The 21,868-nt window shown below is 38.3% G+C and overlaps 1 protein-coding gene across 1 annotated transcript in view; it reads right to left on the bottom strand.

Moving 5' to 3' along the window:
• ACADSB (acyl-CoA dehydrogenase short/branched chain) overlaps positions 1 to 21,868 on the bottom strand; it is a 35,477-nt gene that overhangs the window by 8,459 nt on the left and 5,150 nt on the right. Inside the window, 7 exon segments of the mRNA XM_079138478.1 lie at positions 923 to 1,012; positions 3,714 to 3,806; positions 4,968 to 5,093; positions 6,058 to 6,228; positions 6,743 to 6,949; positions 11,673 to 11,773; positions 12,718 to 12,877. Of these exon segments, the coding sequence (XP_078994604.1) occupies positions 923 to 1,012; positions 3,714 to 3,806; positions 4,968 to 5,093; positions 6,058 to 6,228; positions 6,743 to 6,949; positions 11,673 to 11,773; positions 12,718 to 12,877 (948 nt within the window).

Consider the following 21,868-nt stretch of genomic DNA (forward strand, 5'->3'; position numbering starts at 1 on the left):
GAATTCCTGACTGCCATATGAGTGGACCAGTCCAGTATTTCCCCAAATGCTGGGCTGAGAGAATCTCAAATGCATTTGCAAACTGTATCTCCTATAAGATGCATGTGTTAAAGTGTCCTCTGAGTATTACCACATGGTTTGTTCTGACCAGGGCACTTATGACAAGTTTTACCATCTACTGAACACTGTTTTACCACACAGTGTGTTAAATACTTCACACATACCTAATTTAAAAGAGGATGTCTCATATTATCTTTATTATATAAATGAGGCAGTTAAGGCTTAGAGTGAATATCCCTATGACAGACTGAACATCCCTGATTTGAAAATCTAAAACCAATAAATATTCCAAAATCTGAAACTTTTTGAATGCCAACATGATGCCACAAGTGGAAAATTCCACACCACGAACTTTGTTTCATGCACAATGTCATTAAATACATTGTATAAAATCACCTTCAGGCTATGTGTATAAGGTATATTTGAAGCATAAATGAATTTCCTGTTTAGATTGAGGTTCCATCCCCAAGATGTCTTTATTATGTCTACACAAATATTTCAAAATCTGAAAACACCTGATATCTACTACAGGCTGCTCAAGCCTTTCAGATAAAATGATACTCAATGTGTAAGTGGCAGAACTAGGATTTGAACCCAGGAAGTCTGACTTCAGACTTCATGCCCTGGACTTATGAAGCTGTGAGGAGACATCTCTGAAAAGCTCACCAAGACATACTGGGATTACAGTTCCGTCCATGGGAAAGATCAAAGCATGTACAAGTGCCTGCGCAGAGACCTACTCTTCTCCTCCCTACTCGATTAAAATTCCCTACAGTGATTCCTTCCATGGCTTTTCAACAGAGCTCCTCATTAACTGGAAGAGGGGAAAGTCCAGAACAGTAGAAACAGTCTAATTATATACCTGAAAATCAAATATTCTTTGGCCAAATTGTATCCTTTCTTTAATATATGGAATGGTGTAGTCAAAGCATCCTTGGGCCAGTCCCAGCATCTGTTTAAAAAAAAAAAAAAAAAAAAGCAGAAAAACAGAATTTCTCACTTTGCCACAAGTTCATGGTTCTAGTTATGTAAGTCATAAATTCCTCTTCTAGGCAGATTGAATAGATGGAGTAGGAGAACTTGAGCTATGGAGGTGCTGAGGTATGTGTTAACTGCACATCTTCACCTACTGCATTTACAGAACTGAACTTCCAGTAATTGGGAGAAAATCTGGACTGGTTTCATATGAGTATATTTAATTCTAGCACAGAGTAGATTTTCTGGCATGGCTGTGTTCATGTAACCAAGTTACTGTTTGGGAATCTTTTTTTTTTAAGCTCTGATTGTCTAGGCACAAAGTAAGCCACAGAAATTCTGCCAAGAACTGGCTTCCAGTCCTTCTAGAAGTCAAATATGGAAGGTCACTTCTTAACCTTCTACCTTCCTGTCCATTTTGCATATAGCTAATGAGAGTTTCAATGAAAGGGGCATTAAAACATAAGAGAACAGCATTTCCCAAACTTAGATGCATGTTAGGATCATTTAGGGAACTTGATTAAAACGAATCCATGCCTGGGTATAACATCTGAGTATAACAACTGAATCTAAATCTTGGAAGTGGAGGGGGTAGTTAAGTGTGCTGTAAACATCAGAATTTTAAAAGTCTGGGTGATTTAATGCACAGATAAGTTTGAGAACAACTAACAGCATTTGGTAAAACCATTAATTTAAAAGTCTGAAAAATAAGTGATGGTGTGTAACAATTTCAGCTGAATTGTGTCACTGCTAACCAATTCCATATCTACTGAATGATTTGAGATTATAAATGGTTTCTAAATTTCAATGTTAGGTAGCTATTAAATCACTAATTATGTCAAACTATGGAGGTTTTTAAAAAGGAATAAAAATCAATAGTTAAAGCTTTAGGGGAAATGCCCACAAACTTATCAATATTTCATTAGCATTCATTCATATTTTCATTTAGCCTTTACTTTGAACTCTCTGTAGAACAGAAGATTATGTTAAATATTAAAGTAACGGCCGGGTGTGGTGATTCGTTTCTGTAATCCTGGCAACTTGGGAGGGTGAGGCAGGAGAATTACAAATTTGAGACCTTGGCAACACAGCAAGACCCTGTCTCAAATAAATGGAAAGGGCTGGGTGTATCTCAGTGGTAGAGTGCCTCTGGCTTCAATCCCTAGTAGTGGAAAACAAAACACGCACACCACTCACTCACACACACACACACACACACACACACACAAAGTAAGAAAATTAAAGGGACAAACCCCCACAAACCCTAACTTAAAGTGTAGCAGTAGGCTTGCTGCACTCCTGGCTATAAGAAAAGATGATGTCAATGTACCCTCATTACTAAGTATGGAAACAATAGCCCATACTAACACAAAGATTGAAGTTAATAGTTGTCAGTCAAAAAAACAATCTTTTTCATCTAAGTAAAATGCTTCCATGATAAATACTGAAGAACCAAATTCTCTCCAACTGCAGTGTTTTGAGGATGGATGACCTCAGTTCACTCTGTTACATGTGCCTCTTTCTCTTAAAGCCATCCACAGAGACATAATAACTACCTGACCTTAACTTTTCATTAGGTTATATGATAACTTGAAGTAATTAGACTAAAGACCATGCTGTGTATTTTACTGCCAGAACATCTCTATTATTCAAATGCCTTGGAACAATCAGGTCTAGTACTATAGTTTTTAATGCCACATTGATTAAATTAAATCAGAGAAAAACTTTAAAAAGGATAGATATATCAGTGCTCTTTAATAACATATTACCTAGTTTTGTGGGAAACCTAAGTTAATTATTGATCTTTGTTGGGCTGGGGATATAGCTCAGTAGTAGGGTAGTGGGCACTCTTAGCATGCTCAAGACCCTGACTTAATTACCAGCACCAAAAATGAATAGTTTGATAACAAAGTAACAGCAGCAGGAAAATATCAGGAGTAATAATCTAACATTTAACTATTCCAATTGCTATTGTATATCATTGTACATCAAAATCTAAAAGCTCTAAGTTCTTGAATTTCAGATATTCACTTATAAAAATAAATGTTCTATAAAAGTAACACAATTTATAACAAAACTAAAGCCCTTATTCATTTTGTTAATCTAGAAAATAGTCATTTAACATAAAAATGTAATGTGGACTATAGGGCAAATTTGGCAAAAAATTGAGTAGTTCTCAACTTACATTATGTATTTATTTAAGGCTATTTTCTTTCATGTGCCACAAAAAATTGCTCTATTTGCACACATGCAAAACACTAAGCAGTGAGTCTTTCATTATCTATGAGTCAGAGATCCTTACACACAGAGTATGTATTTATTCTTAGTTTAAAAGATGTCTTCCAGAATGAATTTCATGCTTTGAAATCCTGATTTTATCAAAATTACATATTTAACTTACAATACATTTTAGAAGTCATTGGACCAGGTATTAGATAATACTTCAATGTTCTCAAAATAGAAAACATGTTATCACTAAGCCATTGTTTGGTTCTCTGGATACTCATATAATTGACTGAAGTGGAATTTGAAAGAAATAATAAGCCATTCTTTCACCTCATGTAAGGGAAGGGTGCCATCTTGTGTTCAAAAGCTTACAAATTCTCATTGGTCACTGCATTTCTTTCTTTTTACATTTTAATTGGCTCATATTGTGGAAGAATTACAATCTGACTTACCTGTGCAGCAATTCCTATTCTGCCTTCATTAAGACTTCCTATGGCATACTTATATCCATGGCCAATCTGTCCCAAGATATTGGTTTCTGGAACCTGAAAATACAAATGTGCACCTATTTCTTGATTTAATTTGACATAATTCGATTTGATTACATATATATTTAAATGCACACATACTTGATATTACTTGATCACAGAACTTATTAAACTACAATGAGACTGTCTGCTGACTTCTGTCTCTACAACTGCTTCCCCAAGTTAGTATTATTCACTATTGCATTGTTCAGAGCCTAGCAGTCTGTTCAATGAATGAATGAATGACTCTAGAAAAAGGGAAAGTCACACAATTCATCAATAGCATAAATAAAATTTTCCCACAATTCTTATCTGTATATTAATAGTGTTAAGATAACATCACTAGGAATCATAAAAAACATGAAGCACTTGTAAAAGTAATAGTAAACCTTTCTTCTGTTGAGATGATTCATCCTTATAAAAGTTAACTGAAGAGTGTGTAGTTTATGTATATATACCTGTGTGCATGCAAAAGAGAAAGAGGAGGAAAGAGAAAACATGCTAAAATGTTTCTTGATAATTAAAGAAAATAAGATTAAAAAATTCAGACGAGGAACAATAAAAAATACTTAGCTTTGTAACATGGGCAATTAGGAGAGGGAGCAGGGCAGAAAGGGAAAGAAAAGGGAGAGTAGGACAGTGGGCTGGAGGGCAAAAGCTAGACGCAAATGACAACTATAAGCCATCTCCTACCCCTTCCCCAGACACAGGTGCATGAAGACCAAGCTCCACCAGGAGTGATGGAAAACCCATGTCAACCTGTCCTGCCTGTGTAAGAGCTCTGGAGTCTCAGCCACAGCATCCTGGCTATCTTGTTTTGTGGCAACATCCCCATCTTGTGGTCTTTGGTGCACTGACAACAGATTTCCTTCACAAGTACACCAAGCTTATGAAGTAGAAATGATTCAGAAGTATCCAAGTTATAAAACATAACAGGTTAATTCTCAGCATTTTCTTCCCAGGCCAGCTTCTGGGTAGAAAGGTTTCCACTCTGGTCTAAACTACTGTGAAAAATACCCTGGTCACAACTTAACCTAAGAGCGCCATTCAGGATTCCACAAAACACTCTCCTGTGCATACCTGTTGCCACTTAGTATTTTGATAGCTCTCTTGCACACCTCCTATCATACCATGTGAAGTTCCTTTCAAAATATTTTACTGATTATTCTAAATACCCACCTTGACATTTTCAAACGTTAATGGACAGGTGGCAGAAGCTCGGATCCCCAGTTTGTTTTCTGCTCTCCCTACACCAAGGCCTTCTGTATCACGATCTACTAAGAAGCAGGTGATTCCTCTATATCCCTAGAAAGAAGATTTAAAATGTTATTGCCCCTTGGATCTATAAAATGCCCTGTTCATAAAGGGTTCAAAGGAAAAAGAAAACTAAAAATGGACTTTAGTATAAATGTGAAAGGACTCTGAATTGTAATGTATGCATTATGAAATGAGAGTAAGTAGAAGGCATGAGATAAAAAATCAGGAACCATGCCATTTCTTTTGCTTTTTCAGAAACCACAATGAACATTAAAGTTATTGTTATCATAAGGTATAATATGGTTATGAGAATCCCATGTTCTAAATTTAATTTTATTAAATGCCTTAAAATTTTCCAATTCAATTAAATGTTACATTGTAGATATATGAAAAATACATTTACCATTTTGCTATATGTCTTTTTTCCAATGGGACAAAATACACTTTTTCAATTCCTTCCTCCCTCCCTCCCTTCCTCCCTCCCTCTCTCCCTCTCTCTCTCTTTTTCCTGTGGTACTGGGGATTAAACTCAGGGACATTCTGTATCCTCAGTCTTTTTAAATTTTTTTAAAATTTTGAGACAGGATATCACTAATTTGCCCAGGATGGCCTTGGCCTTGTAATCCTCTGACCTCAGTCTCCCAAGTAGCTGGAACTACATGTCATTGTGTCCAGCTCTAAAATATTCTTAAAAGTAAATGTACTATATAGGTACTTAAATTCTTCATTACTAAAATTTGAAATCATATAAAATTAAAGATTGGCTTCTTATATAACATATTAGGAGATAAATAATAATTGGTGTACCATGTAATTAATAATTATGTCATAAAATATTTTAGCTTAGGAAATTAATAAAAAAGAGGGTGAAAAGATGCTAGTTCAATCTCACATTTCTAGTACTGAGAAAAATAACAAATTTAAGACTAAGTCCTACAAAGGAAATGGAAGGAGGAAAGAAAAAAGAGAAAAGATGGGAGGAAAAGAGAAGAAATTTTGTTTTTAAACCTACTCTGGTATAGTCCACATTTGCGAAAACCAGGAAGAGTCCTGCATATGCAGCGTTGCTAATCCACATCTTCGACCCATTGATGACATAGTAATTTCCCTTTTTATCAGCTCTGGTCTTCAAAGAAAAGGGGTCACTACCTGCTCCAGTCTCTGAAAGGCAGAAGCTTCCTACCTACACACATAAGGGGAAACAAGTCCAAATAACAATTGTATTTATGCTCTGCATGAAAAATGCTTATGGTGAAATGGACATTTAAAAATCAAACCCTTAGCTACTTTTTTAAAAAGTCTATATTTATCAAAACAGTACTCTGCCAATACTGTTTCCTTCAAACTACCATACTATTTGTCCAGGACAAATTTGCAGACTTAAAAATACATGCTTAAGTTTATTTAAATTAATTCTAATAATTATAGTAGAAAACAAACTCAATGCAAATTAAACTATCAACAAAAGTGGAAAACAAAATTGTGACAAAAAAGAAATAATTTTATTGTCTAAATTTCCAAGTGGTAAATAAAAGGCAAAGTGTTTTTCCAGTAACATTACTAAGCACTGCTTGATTAATTTATGGTGCTGCATGGGTCCTGGATAATAAAAATCAACACTGCAGCCACTTTTCTCCTGAAAATATTGCAAACTTCGAAAAGATCAAATCCATTTCAACAACTTGTTTTCAACTCACTTTTTCTGTAACCAGTTTAGGAAGATAGGTGGCCTTTTGTTCTTCTGTTCCTTGTTTTTTAATCAGCTTGTTAACTACTGTGTTCTGGATGTCACACAGGAGAGCCACAGATGCATCGACTTTGGCTAATTCTTCTATGACTAGGATACAGGAAAAAAATGAGAGTCCTGTTCCTCCATACTTTGTATCAACTTCAACACCCATCAACTACAGGAAAAAGAAGAAAACAGATTATGGAATCTAATTTTATGTCTGGAAATTCCTTGCAAGAACAAATTAAAAATAAATTGTTAACACAGATTTCTTAGTTCTTTAAACATTAATCTTTGGTACCAGGCAATGAACCCAGGGCACTCTACTACTACTGAGCTACATTCTAGTCCTTTTTATTTATTTTTATGTTGCGGCAGGGTCTCATTAAGTTGCTGAGGCTGGCCTTCAACTTGCCATCCTCCTGTCTCAGCCTCCCAAGTCACTGGGATTAAGGTGTGTGCTGTTGTGGCTATTTTGGTATCAGTAACAGAAAAAAAAAAAAAAAAAAAAAAACTAACAGAAATAATTTATTTTTGAAAAGGATAAAATTATATGCTAGACCTATTGTTTTCTTTTGGGCCTCCAAAAATGAAAAGAAGAGGTAAAATGCTTTTAAGAGTGTTTTAGTCAGTTTTGCATTGCTGTGGCCAAAAGTCCTGAGAAGAAAATCTCAGAAGGAAAAGTTTATTTTGGCTCATGGTTTTAGAGGTTCAGCAGACACCATAGCTCTGGGCCCAAGATGAGGAAGAACATTATGACAGAAAGGCATGACAAAAGGAAGCAGTTCAGGACATGGTGGTCAGGAAGCAGAGAGAGCTCTGTTCACCAGGAACAAAATATAAATTCCAAAGACACACTCTAAGGGACTTACTTCCTCCAGCCCTGCCCTACCTGCCTTCAGTTATCAATTCATAATTCATATTAATGCACTGATTAGGTTAAAGCTCTCATAATCTAATCATTTTACCCCTGAACTTTCCTGTATTCTTGCATTTAGGGGACACCCTGTAGTTACACCATAACATTCCACCCCAGGCCCCCAAAGCTCATGCCCATCTCATAATGTGAAATATATTTAGTCCATTTACAAGCATTCCATAGTCTTAAGTTACAGCATTATCCAAAATCCAAGTCCATCTGAGACTCAAGGCAAACTTAGCTATGAGCCAAAATCAAGAGCAAATTATACATATCCAATGTATAATGGAACAGAATAAACATTTCCATTCCAAAAGGGAGAAAAAGGGGCATAGGAAGAGGGAAGACTAAAATCCAGCTGGGCATACAAGTTCTGTATTCCACATCCAGCATCTGGGGCACATGACATTGTGAGCTTTCTAAAGATTTTGTGTAGCTGTTCTTGTGGGCTTGCTGGCTGCAGCCCACATGACCTTTTTCTTGGCTTGTGTCCTATGGATTCCTGCAGCTTTCCTCAGCAGATGTTCCACATTGGTAGCATCTCTCAATCTTGTGGGTCTCCACTGCAGCTTTGGCTTCCTTCTTATATCTTTATGCATCATTCCCTTGGTGCAGCCCCAGGAACTCCAACTCTGCTACACTTTGTCTAGCTTCCCAGGCCTTCCTTTGAAACACTGGTGGAAGCCTTCATAACCCCTAACTCTAGCATCCGGCATTCCTGCAGAATCAGCACTATGTGGTTGACACTAAGGTCTGTCACCACCTTGAGCCAAGTCTCCTGGGACCATGGCTGCAGCAGCATCTGAGTGTCTGGGTGACTGGAAAAAAAATAAAATAACTTACTAGATCCCCATGTGCAAGCAGGGTGCCCCATGATCTCAATGGAATTTTGACTTTTATACCCTTGAGCCCGAGATGCCTCAAGCCATCTTTTCCATTGTCTCTGTGCAAAGTACTTAGCATCTTTTTAAGTTGCTATAAATACCGTCCTTAACCCCAGCTTTACTGGTACTTTTCTGGCTAAACTACAAGTTTTTCAAATCTTTCTGCTTTGCTCTCTGCTCTCTGTTATCACAGTAAACTTGGTTACAAGCTTCCAGCAATATCTAAGCCACCCCATGAATGCTATGCTGTCCTGAAATTTCCTCTTTCCAGATTAATAAGTCCATCACTTTTAACTTCAGCCTCACAGAAAGTCTCAGGATGCAGGCAAAACACAGGCAACTTCTTTCTTAACATGATCAGCCTCTAGCCTAATTTCCAATAGAGTCCTCCCTCTCCTCTGAAACCCCATGAGCCTAGTCTTTACTGTCTGCAGTTCTATTGGTATTCTGATCTGAGCTCCCACCAGCCATCTATTAAACTCCACTTACAATATTCTAAAGCTTTTCCACCTTATATCTCTAAACTTTTCAAAATTTCTCCCCTCAGAAACCAGTTCCAAAGGCTTTTGAACCACATGGTCAGATTAGTCCTTGTAATCTCCCCAATTCTCAGTATCAATTTCTGTTTAAGTTGGCTCTGCATCAGTGTGACCCAAAGACCTGAACAGAACAACTTAAAAGAGAAAAAGTTTATTTTGTTTCATAGTTTCAGAGGTCCAGTTCATGGTCTAGCTCTGGGTTCAAGGTGAGGAAGAATATCACGAGAGAAGGGTATGATAGAGGAAAGCAGCTTAGGACATAGCAGCCAGAAAGCAGAGAGAGCTCTGTTCACCAAGGACAAAATACAAACCCCAAAGGCATACTGCCAGTGACCTACTTTCTCTAGTGACATCCTATTTACCTAGAGTTATCACCCAGTTAATACATATGAGTGGATTAATCTACTGATCAGGTTAAAGTTCTCATAATACAATCATTTCACCTCTGAACATTCTTGCATTGTCTCACACATGAGCTTTTGGGGGATACATCATATCTAAAGAATAATTGAATGGAATGAGAAAATATCTTATATAATATAAACATAATCTGATGGCCTTTCTTGCTAAGAACTGTAGGAGGTGTTTTGGTCTTTCAATATAGTTCTGTTTATAGCACTTTGAATATAATAAGTAAACATAAGAAAGCAACTAGCCCTCAGGGGCAACATTTACAATTTCATTTGACATAATCTCTTCTAGGCAGGTTCCTTGATTTTTTCAGCTGAGATTATGGCTGAATGACCAATCTGCTCGCCATTTTAGCACGTCTAAGATGGCTGGCAGATAGTACTTGTATTTGCTAGAGCCACATTTGAGCAGGCACAGGTACCTGATAAATACAACAAAATGTTGGCCATGGATTTCTAACAACCTTGATCCAGGCCGACTAATTAATCACTACTCCAAAGTCTGACACATGAATCTTCCTCAGTAACGTTCCATTTTTAAGTGACTTCATTTCAGAAAGGGAACATGTGTACATGGGGCCTAAGGGCCACAGGTGATAATGGATAAACAATAATGTTCCAATTCTCCCTATACTTTCTGGTAATCACTCTGCTGTGGTCAGGGTTATGGTCGTCATGTTTCAAGCTGAAGGAAGATTTTGCTGCTTATGAAGGAAGAAACAAGGGGATGATTGAAATGTGAGAGAACCAGAAATGATGCTGAGGAAGACCCAGAGGATGTGGGCATGCTTGGAGACTGGTGGGTCTGATAGATACCTGATTATAGTATTTGGAGAAGCTGTTGGAGATACTGCTTCTCTATAAAATAAAATCACTAAGTTCTCAACTGGAAATATGTGGCAGGTGACCAAAGAGCTGGGACAATAGGTAGGTGGGACTATACTATGCAGGAGCAATTTATGGAAATGGGTAGTGGGAGCATGAGGCTTTTGAGGTCTACCACTTTAGGAGAAGCGTCAGAGAAGCCTACAGGATCATAGACCATGACAGTGAAAGCTGACTAAGGGATGGACTCACTGAGTCTGTCTTATATTCTGAACTTCTGATAGACTTAGTGTGGCTCCACATAAGGTTCCATGTTCCCAAGAGTTTCACTGCCAACACAAAGTTGGAAAAAACACTAAAAGCTGGTCAATTTAAAATACGAAGAAATGACACTATATGGCTAAGCGGCAAAGGTTATTTTTCAAATAGGATGACAGATGAGATTTAGGACAATGACTATGAATGGCAGTCACTAATTTTGTGTCATCCTTAGTATTAAAAAAAAAATTCCCTTTGCACCTATGGAGAAGGGAGAAATCAGGAATGAGTGTGGTGATTTTTACATGTCCTTCTTGGAGTCCCCATGCTCATAACCTCTTCCAGTCATAATCAAAGCAGTTCTACTTTAACCTATTTTGTCTGTTTCACTAAAGGTCTATGTGACTTAAGATAGAAATCTGTTGTCCTGGTCAATGTGGAATTCAGATGTCACCTGGTTCTAAGTTTCTAAGCTTACCACACACATAGGAGACTCAGGTAGAATATATCTTATACTACAGCATCTTATCAAGTGGGATAGTTTTTTGTTGTGGCAGTTGTCCTGTGTATTGTAGGATGCTGAGTAGTATCCCTTGTCACTATAACAAGGGTTAAGGAAACAGGCTCTGGAGTCTGAAAGAACTAGTCCTCATGATGAGAAACTTGCTGATCTTCTTTCTTTGTCATCATTTCCTCATCTGGAAGAGTCTGAAGTGGTGCCGAGGGCAGTGAGTTATTCCTTTCCATTGGATGCCAGCAGCATGCACCCTGGAAGGCCAAACTGCTCCTGGTTGAGAACCACTGCTCTAAAGAAATCCCTCTCTCATTGCCAACATTTTCCCCACCAAACACAATATTTCCATTTATAATGTTAATTCAATTACTAAAAATCTTACATAAATACTAATAAGGACCTCCAATGAACAGAGAGCACAGATATTTTTGGCAAGGAAACAAAGGGTTCATTATGCTCATTACAGTCCTTAAATTTAAAAGAACACGAGTGTTAACACTGGAATGTATTTACAGAAGCTTGAAATTAGAAGAATTATGAAATATATACCCCTTGTTGGAACAATCCTTGTATTACTGATTCCTCCATTTTGGAATTTTCATCCATGGTTGAAACCAAAGGAGCAATTTCTTTCTGTGCAAATTTTTTAACTGCAGGAAAAAGATTACTATTGAGTCTATGTTCAAGTGGCAGTCATTTTAATAATGGCAATAATCATCATTGATAGTTTGCTAACAAACTTTTAATTTTTAACTCAAGTTAAAATGCAGATGGGTGCACTTATTCTTTTAAAATACAAATTATGACTTTTTTAATACAGAAAAGTATAATACTCCAATCCCCTTTGTAATCCTTGATGACACTAAAAATAAATAACATATGTAAAAACAAATCAACAATATAGAAGGCATAAAATGAAAAATAAAAGCCTTATTCCCTGTTCTGGCTCTCTAGTCCCTCTTCCCAAATTTTTATTTATTGCATATTTTTTCTGAAAACTTTTCTTTGAAAATCATCTGTATCTATACAGACACATACATTATTCACTTATCTATCAACTTATATCTCTACTTTACGTAATCATAGGACACACATTCAACCTTCTCCCCCCGTATGTCTCGACCTTTCTATGCCAGCACACCCCACCTAACATGGGCCTCTGCATAACTGCATGGTCACACAGAGTGAGGTTTCTCTACCTCAGTACTACAGACAGTTTGGGGCAGGTGAGCCTTTGTTGTGAAGCTGTTCTGTGTACTGTAGGATGTTTAGCAGCATCCCAGGCCTTTATACAAACAGCTGCCCATGGTATGTGCCCGCTCCATTGCTCTCTAGGAAACTTTTTAACAAGGCAGCTTCTTACAAGAACTGGGGAAGCAGGGAACAGAGGTGGGGGGAACTTTAACCAGACAGCATTTTAGTCTGCTGTTGTTTTTACCTATTAGTTATGTGCTACTTTTTTCAAAAAAATTGTCAGAAAACTCCATTCACAAACTTAAATGAATGCACTTTCCAATCTGTCACATGTAATTGCATACTGCAGACCCATCTCATGACCAGAGGAGTAATAGGGTAAAGGGAGAAGGGTACTCACCTGCACTCTTTATCATCAATTCCTCATCTGTAAATGTTTGCAGTGGCGCAAAGGGTCGTGCATTATTTCTTACATCAAGTAGAGCTTCTGGCTGGGAAGACTTTAGGACATGGGGAAGAATTTTCCAAGAAGATAGGCAAGCTGGGAAGTTTCTTCTTAGCTTTAGGAACAATTCCAGGGAAAGAGAGAACACATACATACACATGAAAGTAAGAAATATTTGAACATCTGCTGCTTTGGGGATAATTTTATAACCCATTTTTGTTTTTCACCTCACCAAAATGAGAGTTTAACTTAGTATATTTTAAAATTTGCTATCTGTTGAATACAAACACAAATTAGTTTAACATTATATCTTATTTTCCCAGATATCAGTGGCTAAGTAACTTTTACCAGTCAAGGGTACAGAGTTTTCTAGATGGAACTCACTCTCAAAATGTATCTCTCAGTTCACTTCTTGGATAGGGAGACTGGGACACAACACTACTAAAGTCTACCCCTGACCACTGTCAAGAGCAGTCTGTTGTGAGGGCACAGGAGCAACTGGGCGAGTGGGGCTGCTTGCCCTGCAGTTGGCCCTGGCAGCTATGCTTCTGTGGCTGGTTTTGTTTTCTTGAGTCTTCTTAGTAAGAGACTATGCAGCATAAGGGTTAAAGAAACAGGCTCTGGAATGTAAAAGAACTAGTTTCAACTCCCAGAGTCTGATATTTAATAGCTATCTAGATGGGCAAAGGATTTTCTTTCACGGTGCATTATAATTATACAAAACAGTGGGATTCATTGTGATATATTTGTATATGCATATAACATAATTTGATCAATTTCATGGGGCAAGTGATTTTTAACTTCTCAGTTAAAACTTCTCAGAATCTGTTTCCTTTGGACCAGAAAAATGAAGACAATCCCTTGGAGTTTTGTGAGGCTGAGTAAAACAATCCACACAGAGGTTTTAGCATAGTACCTATCATACAGAAAGAGCTCAATAAACATTAATGCCTGTTTCTACTACAACTTAGAAGACAGTGTGGTGGGGGGTGAAAGCAGTAGTGATAATATCAACCTTTGGCTATCATTACTTGACATCAGTGTGCCTCCCTGTTGCTGTGTCCCAATTCTTTTGAAAAATGTAGTAATAAACTCAGATATGTTTTCTCAGTAGTTTTGATTATACACTGAAAAGTTGAGAAAAATGAAACAAGAGCCACCCCACTTGATATCATTGTCAATCTTTGCTACATGTCAGACAATTTGTGCAATTATGTGCCTAGGTGCAGACCATGTTCTAATCTGGATTCACCTGGGTAAAGGAAACATTGACCAGTCTGAAGAAAATCATGTCTTCATTTTTCTCATTACATTTTGTTGTTGTTTTCAAAATCAGGAGAAAGAGTTTAGGGGAAAGTTGCACAAACCTTTTTTCTCATTAGAAGACAGGAAAACTTTGGACTAGAAAGAGGGATACATGAGGTATTCTTCCTGATAAGATAGACAGGAAGAAATAAAAAGTAGAGTAAAGAAGTTCAAAGGGGCTCAAGGTGGGGAGGGATGTCGCTAAGCAGCAGAAGGAGGGGAAGTGGCAGCAGCTGGTACAGAGAAGAGAAGAGCCGCAAGACGGAAAAGAAAAATGGAGAAGAGAAGCAAGCATGGAGGCCATTCTGCTCAGTGCTAGGGGAAGAGTCTTGGATGGTGTCCTCAATATATATTTGAATGAATGAAAGAATGAGACAACTAATCTCCATAAAATGCTCATAAAGCTTTCCCATTTACTTCAAAAACTGTAATACATTGCCCACATTTCTTATTTCTTGATTTACTGACTTCACTAAACCCACCACAGAATTCTTTGTCTCTTAGTCAGTACCTCTGAACCTAAGTTGATCTTTAAAAGAAAGTCCCCCATTGAGAAAATCAAGAATTCAGCTGTATCACTCTTCGGTACACACCCTAAAGAATGAAAGTCAGTATGCTACAGCAATGCAAGCCTATTCATGTTCACAGCAGCACAATTTCACCACAGCCAAACTAGGAAGCAGCCTCAATGCCCATCAGTGGATGAAGGGATAAAGAAAATGTGGCATATGTACACAACAGAGTTGTATTTAGTCATAAAGAATGACATTATGTCATCTCCAGGAAAACGGATGGAACTTCCGAACATTAAGTGAAATAAGCCAAACTCGGAAAGTCAAGGGTCATACGTTTTCTCTTATTTGTGAAAGCTACAGAGGGAAAAGGAAAAGAAAGGTGGCGAAGGGATCTCATGAAAATTGAAGGAAGATCAGAAGAGAAGAGGAAAGGGGCAGGGGAAGAGAGGAAAAGGGAAATGCTGGGGAATTATATTGACTAAATTATATTGTTATATTGTGTGCATGTACATATATGTAACAATGAATCCACCATTATGTGTAATTATAATGCACCAATGAAAATATGGAAAAAAGAATCCAGTGCATCTTATGACAATAACTATTTTTCCTGAAAACAATGTGAATCCCTTAGTCTCAATATTATTACTGACAAAGTATATGACCACTTCAACACAGAGTAATTATTTTAGATACAAAGACAAGAAAAAAGGTCAACTGCCTTTTAAAAATGTATAAAATGGTAAGCAATCATAGGGTGAGATTACTGGTGGTGTTTATCACAAAATATGCTAAGTGAATGGAATCCACTTTTAGTCTACTATCACTTATCAGAAAGGAAAAAACTTTCCCTTCAGTTTGAGTCTTTAATAAAGGAAACTGTCCTTTACTTGCCTTTAACTTCATAGCCAAGGTTCTAATGTTGATTTTCTAGCATGCTCTGCCTTTTGGTAGTGACCACAGCTGCTGCAGCTCCGGGGTCCACTCCATCAAAATGATTTTCCACAGTTATAACCCATTGCACCACATCATCACATTTTTTTGTATAGAGCAGCAATTGCTACGTGAATGAAATAACGGTTATTTATGCCTTGCCAAATATGTGTCAGAGCTTGAGTCTGATCTGTTCCCTACTCAACTGACCAGAGTTCTGTTGCACTTGGAAGTGCTGATGATCAAACCTGGATAGAATAAAGACTCTGAACTTGGATGTGGGGTGGGAAATAATATCTTTATTTTACTGATCTCTAACCAAAATACAGGCATGTCCCCATACCTTGGACAACCAGCTATGGTAGTATCAGAAGTATCTATAAACTCTGTTACCAAAAGAAATTACATTTATTTTCATATCATATCAGGTTGGTGCCCATAGCTTGAGATACTGTTGTGTTGAAGTTACAACAGTTCTAATAAGAACTACTGCCAGGTCTTATTTAAGAAGCACATATGACTACATCAGTTTTATTATAATTAATTTCCTTTATATTACTATATCTTTCATGTTATACATTTTAAAACTTTTTGAAAAAGGACCAAAAACTTTACTACATTGTCATACAGTTGTTTTTTTTGTTTTTTTTTTTTTTGTACTGGGGATTGGATTGGACCCAGGGGCCATATCTGCCCTTTTCTGTATTTTATTTAGAGACAAGGTCTTGCTGAGTTGCTTAAGGCCTCGTTAAGTTGCTGTGGCTGGCTTTGAACTTGCAATCCTCCTGCCTTAGCCTCCCAAGCTGCTGGGATTACAGGCGTGTACCCCTGCACCCAACTGCTGTACACGCTTTACTCATGGCACAAACAAGTTAAGAACACCTGACTGTAGAATGTTCTAGCAAATCTTTTGCTAAACTCAAACTAAGCCACTGTGTTAGTCATCACCCCTTCCCCACTATGCTCTAGCATAATGAAGTACTGTTTCAAACATATTTAAAGTGCTTCAAATCTAGAAGCTTCCACAACACATGAAAGGCAAAGGAAGACATAACAAGTTGTACTGACTAACAAAGACAGACCCAGTGAGATTATCACAAGGAAATGCTTCCATATGACATAAGAGCATGTCACCTTAAATTCTCACAGTCATTGGTTACCTCTGAAGGTGCCCTTCTGGCTCTTTCCTCTCTGAGACAGACTATCTGCCTACTGCTAAACCAAATGTCAATCACTAGAAACATGACAAAAGGCTGCTTCCCTCTCACCTTCTGAGAACATTCCTCTTTCCTGGATTAAAGGCAACTTTGCTCCAAGTACACACTTCCCCTGAAGTTCACTCAAGTGGAAACTGTTCCTTCTCTCACAATCTACCTTTTTAGGGGCAAAGGGTCTCTTAACTCCTATTCCTCTGTGAAGCTTCAAAAACATTATACCTGCATCCTCTTGTGGGTAGAAACAAGAAGGGGAAGGAGGAGTGAGAAAGGAGACAATTTCCCTTGAAGCTCAGGATAACAATCAACAGCACCCTTTCCCACCCTTCACCCCAGCTCTTCTGCCCTCCTGGACAATTTTCCTTGTTTAATGAACCTTGCCCACAAATAGCCTCTCTACCCAACACAACCAGGGGTTTAGAAAGGTCTGAGTCCACGAGGCTAATTTGACACTGGCCCTGAACTCTTCTCATACCCAGTGACTTTTCCAATTTTATTGGCCATCTGCTCCAAGTCATCCTTCAGTATTGCTATCTCTAGAAGACTCCATTTCAGATCATAACCTCCTGTTCCTCCAGCTTGCCTGCTAAACTGACACTAAACTTTCAGAATATCACCAGCTTTCCAGTCCCTTCAACTCATCTAACTTCTTTCTCCAACAGTCTCTCCTGCCTGCATTACCCCCACTACCCAGTGTAGCCTCCATGGTTGATCTTCACAAACATTTACTTCACCATACACCAAACATTCTTACCCCAATTTTCTTTTCCTCCTTTAAAAAACTGTGTTGAGGTGCTGGCCCTTCAGAAGGGCTGCACAGATTACAGAAGTCCTGCCCATTCCTCTCCAACCAGATCCCCTAAGTGTGAGCACCTTGAAATAACCATGCTCAAACAGCACTGTGACCTCTCAGTTAGGAGACACAGAGGGATCCTCATACCAACATAAATCCATGGCCACCACTCTCAACTCAGTGCTGAAGACTGTCTTCACCTGAGTGTCTGCATCCAGTCCCTCTTCTGAGCTCTAAATGATGACCTCACACTCTGCTCAAAGCCCCACTCTTCACCACCAGCCAATCCTCTCCTACTAGAGAAGATAAATGCTAACGGGGGAACCAACTCAGGCGCTCACTGCTACGCCTACAAATTGTCCTGCATCTGCACCCATCATTTTCTCCCTTCTTCCCTGCTTTTAGGTTACAATGCCCCTTCTTTAAGGACAATCCTCCAGGTCGTCTCTGGATCCCATTCTTCCTGCCCTCTCAGGGTCCTCAGCCATCACTTTGGCCTTCTCATCTTTTCCATTTCTCCTTTAAACCTTTCATAGGCATGAAAACCTGCTGATTCTCGCCATCTTGTCTTGACCTCACTGGCCTTGCTTCCACTTCTAGCTCCTATCCTTCTCCTTCCCCAACACAGCCAAATATTGCCAAAGCACAGGTTTATTTGCGTTCACTCCTCAACCCCCTATCTCAAGATGCCCACCCCCCACTAATTGCCAGAAGCTCATCTCAATCAGGTCACCAGACATCTCCATGCCCTTCAGGCTTCCTCTTATTTGTACTCAATAGATTCAGTCCATCAAGCACATCTTCACCCTGCCACTGCTCCTGTGCCTGATTCCCATGTCTTCTCTCTGCCCTGCTTTCCTCCCCCACTTTCCATTTCTGAACTGTCTCGGTGTCTTCTGTAGCTTCCCCATCACTACTTGGCTCTTAAGGATGAAGGAAGTTGGGGAAGAGGGAGGAGAAATTCTTTATGCTGGCATAATCACTTGGACAATATAATGACAGCAAAAAAAAGATTTGCTATGACTGGAATATATACCCTCCAAAATTCAGATGTTGAAGCTTAATGGTTAATGTGATGGTATTAGGAAGGGGGGCCTTTTGACGATGATAAGCCCATGAGGCTCTTTCCCTGTTAATGTAAAAGAGGCTTCATGTGGCATTCAGTTCATTTGCCCTTCTGCATTCTGCCTGTGAAGACACTGGTCCTTAGTAAGGAAAATCCTCACCAGACAACTGAACCTGCTGGCACCTTGATTCTGGACTTTCCTGCTTCCAGAACTGTGAGACATAAATTTCTGTTCTCTATAATATAGTATTCTGTTATAGCAGCCCAAAATAGACAAACCAAGACTAACATATTCATAGTAAGGCCTGGTAATTTCTACTTTAGTTCATATGAACAAGTAGACAAATGCAAAAATGCAGTGGTGTTTGAATGGGGCAAAAATAAAAAATCTGATTACCAACAAAGGAATGCATATATTGTAGTACATTGATTCAAGAGAATATTTTACAGAAGTTGAAGTGAATGGGGAGCTACACATACCAACATGGATTTTTTTTTTTTTTTTTTTTGGTCAACACAAGTTTAACTTTAGTTCCCTAGTGAATTTTGAATTGGCTCCCATTAGTGGTAGATACAACACTTTGTACTTATGTAGAAACCAAACAAATCAGTCTTTTCCCTTGACAGCGCAATGTTCACTTCTGTGTAAAGTACCAGTTTTATTTACAAACTAGTTAAGTAAACTTTAAAGTCTGCTTTGTAGCAGGGAGACTGACATCTTTCATGGATAAATTTTGACAATATAATATTGAGCACAAAAAAGGATTCATTCAGGATGACAGCATTGATGCAAACTTTTAAAACACACTACACGATAGCATACATTCTTACAGGTGCATGCAGATGCAGAAGTTCCTGAATGAATGGGAAGCATACATATCAGCTTCAGAAATGTGGTTACAGGAGGAGTGTGGAAGTGTGGGGTTTATGCCAGTATTGTTTTATTTGTTTAAAAATAAATCTAGCTGGGGAGATAGCTCAGTTGGTAGAGTGCTTGCCTCACAAGCACAAGGCCCTGGATTCAATCCCCAGCACCGTGAAAAAAAAAAAAAAATCTATAGCAAAAGTAGGTTTTGTGCCAGTTATACTAGTTCCTGTACTTTTCAGTATATTAAAAATATTTTAAAAATCTTTGATGTTCAGACCTTTTAAAGTATGTGTAATTGCCTGAATCATGCATGCTTTGGAATCTCAAAGTAGACTTGCCTTTAAAAGCCTAGAGGTAGATTTTGAATAATGTGCTCACCATGACATTACAAAACCATCTTATGGGTTTCTTAAGAACTTAATTGCCAAATAAAGTGATACATAATGAAACTACAGAGACTGGTTTATTCTGGGACTATCTACCAACTACTCTATTAGTGTCTACAAAACAAGTGCTCCTGAGATTTAAATCAGAGGTTTCCAAAGCTGGGGCTCAGGAAGTGAAACCCTAAAGAAAGGTGCTTGATATGTGAGTACTTTAAACTAAAAGAACAGCTTCAAGGTCTTTCTGACTCCCCTCGTCCTATCTCCATCCTATTTCCTGAAGAGCAGAGAGCTATGGTTCACCTTATCTGACCGAGGGAAGTTCCTTCAGACAGAAGGTATCACCCTCTCTCTTCTGCCACCACAATTTCATTGAACAGGGGAGATTAACTCGTAGGATGGAAGACTGGAGTGACATCACCAGTGCAGAACCTGTTAACTTTGTATTACCTGTTCTTTGGGCCCATTTATCTCCCCAAAAAACGTTTACATGAGTTCTTCCTTATCTTTGGTTTTACTTTCCATGGTTTTAGTTACCTGTGGTCTAAACCATTACCTGGAAAATTCCAGAAATAAACAATTAGAAAGTTTTAAATTGCATGCCACTGAGTATAATGAAATCTCTACCATCTTGCTCTGTCCAACCAGGACTGAATCATCCCTTTGTCCTGCTGCGTTTGCTGGCCCATTAATCACTTAATCACTCAACAGACATCTAGGTTATACTGGTGCTGTGTGGATTTGATTATGTTCAAGTAACTCTTAATTTACTTAATATAGGTCCCAAAGTGCAAGAGGAATGATGCTGGCAATTCAGATATGGAGAAGCAAAAGCATAAAGTGCATACTTCAAGTGAAAAGGTGAAAGCTTGATTTAATAAGGGAAGAAAAAAATTGTACACCGAGGTTGCTAACATCTACAGTAAGAATGAATCCTTTATCTATGAAATTGTGAAGAAGGGAAAAGAAATTCATCCTACATTTGTGGTCACACCTTAAGCTATAAAAGTTATGGCCATAGTGTGATAAGTGCTTAGTTAAGAGAGAAAAGGCATTAAATAATAGGGTTTAGTATTATCCATGGCATCAGTCATCCACTGGGGTTTTACAAAGTATCTCTTGTAGAGGACTTCCTCTCAAACCACACTTCTTCCACTCCCCTATAGAGACGGTGTAACTGAGGGAAAACTTAAATAAATCTTCTACATTTCCTTGCTTTCAGGTAACTAATTTTGGATGTCATGCAGATGAGATAATTAGTCTCCCACAAGCTTTGCTACAGATGACACCTCTGACTGAAGCCACTTAACAGGTTAAAACTATTCTCTGGCAAAAGTTGTTTGTTGTCTTCCCTTTTTCTCTATTTTAAACTGCAAGGTTAGCTATTTAGCTATTCCTGGGAAAAGAAACTAAAAAGACACGAGTTCATAAATTTCCTAATCAGTAACTTTTCTGTGGATTTACAGAACCCTGGATATCTGATGACCTTCAAACAAGATCAAAATGTACATCATTTAACACAAAACATGCAACTTGCAAATAATGTTCTTCAACAAAAAGCAGAAGTATAATTATGTTTAACTTGCAGGAAAACACTGAAGAATTACAAGGACTGTCCTAAGAGATGAAGGTCCATTGTTGTAAGGATATTCTGGCAAGAAAGAGAAAACAAAACCCATCTCTGAATGACAGAGATGGCTATCAAGCCTGGATGGTGACTCAGTATGTAGTCTTCATGCCCAATGCCCACCCCCCACCCTGCACCTCCTTCCCCTCCCTATAAATACCCATCCACATACCTGAGTTCCCAAAGATGGGGTTCTGAGATATTAGTTCCCCTCATCTTCTCAGGGTGTCAGCCCATGAATAAAACTGATTTTCTTCCCACCAACTCATCTCCTGATCCTAAATATTGGCTTCTGAGTGGTGAGCAGACAAACTTGGGTCCCATAGTAAACATACATAAGTTCTAACCTGTGGGTTACTGGATAGTCACGTGGTTGTGATGCCACTATGCACAGAATAAATT

This window comes from Sciurus vulgaris, assembly GCF_902686455.1.
Source record: "Sciurus vulgaris genome assembly, chromosome: 4".
Taxonomy (NCBI): Eukaryota; Metazoa; Chordata; class Mammalia; order Rodentia; family Sciuridae; genus Sciurus; species Sciurus vulgaris.